The 5,792-nt window shown below is 47.7% G+C and overlaps 1 protein-coding gene across 2 annotated transcripts in view; it reads left to right on the forward strand.

Moving 5' to 3' along the window:
- The window catches only part of LOC107209015 (P2Y purinoceptor 13-like), a 3,610-nt gene extending 1,983 nt beyond the window's left edge, over positions 1-1,627 (forward strand). Inside the window, exons 2-3 of one of the 2 annotated variants that reach the window (XM_015638278.2) lie at positions 446-1,118; positions 1,238-1,627. In XM_015638278.2, the coding sequence (XP_015493764.1) occupies positions 446-1,118; positions 1,238-1,456 (892 nt within the window). In that variant the 3' untranslated portion in view covers positions 1,457-1,627. Of the gene's footprint in view, positions 1-445 lie in introns of both variants that reach the window. The other variant, XM_033516786.1, reaches the window with a different exon arrangement.
- The last annotated feature ends 4,165 nt before the right edge of the window (positions 1,628-5,792 follow it).

The following is a 5,792-nucleotide window of genomic DNA, read 5'->3' on the forward strand; positions in this document are numbered from 1 at the left end:
CCTGTGCACATCTGTCTTGGAAATGCTGTCTAAAGCTGTGCTGAGAAAGGAAAACAGTGGGTGCTTGGAGAGAATTACCAGAAGTCACTCACCCAGAAGTGTCTGGCTTTTGGGCAGTGGCTCTAACATTTCTATTCAATGCTAAATTACATTTCCATGGGAAAACCAACAACACTCCAGGCAGTCTGCCTTTATACCCTGCTATGACATTACCCTGGGCCTCCCAAATAAGTATGAGCCCTTTTAACTCTTCAGTGGATGTTAGCTTATAAAGAATTTAAATTTCAGCAAAGATTTAGATTTTCCATGAATCAGAAGGGAATTTGGTGTGTCTAACACACGCTCAGGTTTTGTGTTTATTCAAACTTGCTGTTACTGTAAGGAACATGTAACCCTACATACAGGAGGTTGTGTTTTGTGTTCTCTCCCTCCTTTTCCATCCAAGTCTGTTTCCAGCTATGGGAGACTCTGCAAACACGAGCAGTGTTGGTAACACCAGTGGAGCACCCTCCTCTGCACAGTGTCCCCGTGACACCACCATCACCCACCTGCTCTTCCCCGCGCTCTACACGCTCATCTTCCTCCTGGGGCTCGTGCTCAACAGCCTGGCTTGCTGGGCTTTCTTCCACATCCCAAGCACATCAACTTTCATTGTCTACTTGAAAAATATCTTAGTTTCTGATTTTATAATGACCCTAATGCTTCCTCTGAAGATCCTGACAGACTCTGGCCTGGGACTGTGGCAGCTCAAAGCCTTTGTCTGTCGCTTCTCAGCCGTAATATTCTATGACACCATGTACATCAGCATAGTGCTACTGGGGCTCATTGCTTTCGACAGATTTCTCAAGATTGTGAGACCTTTTGGGAAGTTCTGGGTGCAAAATCTGACCTCAGCAAAGATCCTGGCCAGTCTGGTCTGGCTCTTCTTCCTTGTTCTCTCTCTGCCCAACATGATCCTGTCCAACAAGACAGCGACGCCTCAGTCCGTGAGGAAGTGTGCCTCCTTGAAGAGCTACCTCGGACTCAAATGGCATGAAGCCATCAACTACATCTGTCAGTTCATCTTCTGGACTGTCCTCATCCTCATGTTGCTATTTTATATAATTATTGCCAAAAAGGTATATGAGTCTTACATAAAAACACAGAAGAAAGGCAACAGAAGTGAAAAACGGATCAAGGGGAAAGTATTCATCATTTTCACCGTGTTCTTCTTATGCTTTGCCCCCTTCCACTTCAGCAGGGTCCCCTACACTCTGAGCCAAACGAGTGGCCACATGGACTGCCGCCTGCAGAACCAGCTCTTTGTGGCCAAGGAGAGCACGCTGTGGCTGGCAGCCACCAACATCTGCATGGACCCCCTGATCTACATGTTCCTGTGCAAGCCCTTTGTGGAGAAGGTGTTGTACAGGAGGGTAAAAGCTCTTCAGAGAACAGTCCAGACAAACCCAAACACTGAACTGGACACACGAGTGTCTCCTACTGAGTCTTGATTCTTCAACAGCACACTGTACTCTGCATGTTCACAAAGAACTTGAAAAATAGTTTGGTTTACTTCTGCTGAATAGCACAAAAGGGTGTTTGCCGAGTCATATTAACACTCAATAAATGCAGCAAAATGGATTTTCTATGTACACTCACTGCACAGCCTCAATGGGCAAAAGTCTCTTGCTCAAACAGCCTGAGACAATCCACAGGTTAATAATATCTGCTTTAAACTAAAAGAACTCACTTGCTAACACTGAGCAGCCTGCTGACTCCTGCACCAAAGGGCAGTTCAGCTTTGTTTGGGAGCCAACCCCAGAGCTGTTGACTGTGCATGTCAGTAATTCCTAACCCGAGTGTCAGCCTGGCTGCACATCCAGAGCAGGGAAAAGGAGGAGCAAAGGCAAGGACACGGTCCCTTCCCACCCCTCCTTGCCTCTCTCACACACCTAATTATTTTCACACCCACAGTTTCACCATCCTTCCTCTCTGCTCCCAGCAGGATTCTGGTGGAGGCAATAGCCCAGTTTCCCTCAGGACACGCTCCTGGTCCGGGTCACCAAAGCACCCAGGACTGCATCCCCCACAAAGGGGGCCCCAGAGCCATGTGGTGCTCAGCCCCACCAGGGAGGAGCACCAGAGATGTCCCCCTTGGTGACACATTCACCCCTGGCATGGCCAGCACCAGGCAAAGAGAAAGGAGCAGGGGTCACAGCCTGAGCCTCCCACCCCGAGCATCCCTCTCCAGCCAGCTCACCAGACCACTCAGAGCTCTTCCCTGGCCATCCCACAGGGACTGTGCCTGGACAGAAACTACTTTCTAATCCAAGATTCTGGAATTTATGTCACTATTTCAAGACAGCAGTGTCCCTTATCCCCAACCACCCCTTCTCCTCCAGCTCTCATGCCAGCTTTACACTTTCACATGTGCCAGACACTGATCACCACTTGAGTGCTATTTTTAGAAATTCATTGGTTACAGCAGCCTATCCCAATCCAGCAGGTTGCTCCATACAGCCTGATATTTTCAAAGCTGTTTTACATTTGCTGTGCATTAATTACATCAGCCTCTGGGGTTCCCCAGCTTCTGCCATATGGGCAGATGTATGTCTTATTTAGCAACTTCTACCCACTACATCATCTTCATCAGACACATTACACACCTTCCACAGCTGTAACACCCTTCCTAACTGGAAACTGAACTAACCTCCAATCAGCTTTCAATGGGTTCTGAATGTTCCTATAAACCAGTGTTATCTCAGCCATTGTCACCCCTTAGATTAAACACTATTGCATTGAAGGCTCTCTGCACACACAAACTGCTAACAGGATTAACAATATAGGAAATTCTTAGCTGCTGGAATAGCCAGCACTTCAGTAACTGATGAGAGGAACATACAGGAGGCTGGAAGTGTTCCTCTCAAGCTGTTGAGACAGCATGACAATTAACACAGGAGCCTGAGCTAAACCCTGGGAAAAGGGGGTCTGTGAACAGCCATGACCTTCCACAAAGCAGCTGCCCACTGAACCCTGTGCTTTCAACTCTCACACACCGTGGGGAGGGATTCAGGACTCTGCACCTCAGTCCTCCCTCCCCCTTCTGAATCACACCAGCACAGCAAACACAGAGGTCCCAAGGATCCCAGCACTGACTGCATCCAGCTCTGGGCTTCCAGAGCAGTGTGGCAGTGAGAAACTAAGCAGATGCTGAAGAACAGAAATTTCTTTTATTTTCTGATTTCTGCTTGTGACCAAGGCTCATCCAATGCTGTGCACACACACTGGCAGCTCCCACAGCTCAGGGCTCAGAGCCTGTGTGTTAGGGTGGGTGTAACCACAAAATGGGATGAGTTGGTCCTTAAATAAAGGGTGTGCCAAAGGTTTCTGAGGAGTCTTAATCATCTGTTTTTCAGCTATTGCTTCTTAGGGAGGTAAAAGGGAGCCAAAGCTACCAAAGTGTAGCAAAGTGAAGGTGACTGCAAGGACAGAACACCTGCTTGATCCACTTAGGGAAAAGAAGTCCACGAATTCTAGCACTTGGGATTTTGCACATTTTTTTCTACAAAGTTTTAGATCACTGCCTACAGAGGGAGTAGAAATCAAACAGAAGTTAAAATGCCTCAAAGTTTAGGTGTCTGTTTTTTAAGGTTCAACAAAACAGCCCAAGCAGTAATTTGTTTTCCACATGACCAAACAGAACCATGTTTGGAGAGCAGGTCTCCCCTGGCAAGAAGCCCAGAGCACAGGGAGGGAGCACAGCAGCGTGCCATGGAGCTCCCTGGGCTCTGCAGATTCCTCAGGGCAGCCTAGGGATTTATGGAATTTAGCAAAGTTTACTAGTATATTTAACACAGCAAAAAACACCCAAACCCCCTGATTTGTGCCCCCAGCCAACCTAGAATGTGCTGGTACTGCCCTGAGCAAAGCCCTCACTGTCACCTGATACAGGAGCTGGACAGTAAACACGAGCACCATTCCCACCTTACTGTGCTCCCTCCAGCCCATCACACCATCAGGCAGCAGCAGCTCTCCCTTCCCACAGAAAAATGTTCCCTTGCATGGCTTGTCCTCACTCCAGACAACCCAGAAACTGAAACCTGGCACGAGGCTTTGAACCCATCTGCAGAAATCCCTGTCCCCAGCTCCCAAGGGCCAGCTCCTCATGAAGGTACCAACACTTGTTGTAAACATCTCTTCAGGTCACTGGGATCCTGAAAAGTGAACTACAGGGCTCTCAGCAGGTGAGTTTAATAGGAAATCACTCATTTGTGTACATAAATGCTTATACAAATTTTTTATTTTACTTGTGTTTCAGAAAAAGGAGGTATTTTATATCCTCACCTGACACATGCACCCTCCAGTCTTTGGACTGCCTCTCCTCAGAAGGACAGGCTGGTAATTCCTGAGTGCCCAGGGACAAACTGCTCTTCAGAGACATCCTAACCCTTGGCCAGCTACACACAGCCCTCCATGCAGGCTCCCACAGTTCTGAGGACACAGAAAACTCTCACAACACACAACAGTGCTTCAATTAATTAGAAATGCAAAGCAGTGATTTGCATCCTGAACAAGAGCTGGGCAGACAAGTCCAGCAGCCAAGGTCTGACCCACATGATGGCACCTGCACAGAGCCAGCAGGGCACAGGGGGGACTGAAGACACCAGGACAGGCTCAGCCAGACACTGGAACTACACTCCCTCATCAGCACACGGTGAGGAACTTGGGTACAGAGGGAAAAAGCACTGAGCTTTTAAAATCAGCTCTTAAGTAGATGCTTTCCTCCTTGCTCCCCTGTTAGTGACAGGCACCACACAGTGACTGGAGTAATCCACGTCAGGAAGGGGGAAATGTCAGCTCTTCCAAGACCCTTCCCCTGACAGAAGCACCTCCACCTTCACACCTGCAGCCAAAACACTGCGGAATCCTCCCTTGCTGCAAGCTCTGATCTTGCTGACACTTTTCTGCTTCAAAAACAGAAACAGCCAATCCTGTGCATTGCCCAGGTGATGAATCTGCTTCAACCTTGCAGTTCACATTGCTAAATATGGCAGTGAAGACGTTTTAGAATGAAGCAAGACAGTAATTGTTGTAATAACGTTCGGGCTCTTAGGAAATCTGAGAGCTGCTCTCTAATCACCAGAACACAAAAAGGGACATCCAGCCTGTAAATAATGTGAACAATAGTTAAGTTACAGGTTACCTTCAGCTTCTCTTTACATCAGACCTTCACATTTCTTCTGTGCTGTTTTTATGACAAGCTCCCTACATTTCAGTGTTTCTTGTGTCAGCTCGTCCTGACCTGCTCCAGCCTGGGAGCAGCCAGCAACACGTCTGTGTTGGAGCCTGCTGGGGGATGCCAGGGCACTGCTTCTAACCCCTTATGTCTTACTGATACACCAAAATACCAAGATTTTAAATGAAAGGTAATGTGCCTTGGCACCATATTCAAAAACAAAACAAACTAAAACCCCATTCTGGTGCGGATTTTATTATTTGACCATTATTAACACATCAGTTTTGGTGAGTAAACTCTACTCCCAGAGTGCCAACCAACCCCTAAACACTCGAATTGCTGTAAGCAATTAAATTACATTTTTTAAACATTTTGGTTTTCACTTTCAATTTCTTTGCTCTTTCCCCACAGCACATCCTCCTGCACTGGTTTTTAGACCCCAGCCCAAGAGACCACCAGCAATGGTAGTGTTGAAAAGCAGCAGCACAAATGTGGGCAACACGTGCTCTGTGCCATGCCTGGACTGCAGGCCTGAGACCGCAGGAGCAGCTGCATTCCCTGCGCCCAGCTGTGCCCC

Source organism: Parus major, chromosome 9 (genome assembly GCF_001522545.3).
Source record: "Parus major isolate Abel chromosome 9, Parus_major1.1, whole genome shotgun sequence".
Classification (NCBI taxonomy): domain Eukaryota; kingdom Metazoa; phylum Chordata; class Aves; order Passeriformes; family Paridae; genus Parus; species Parus major.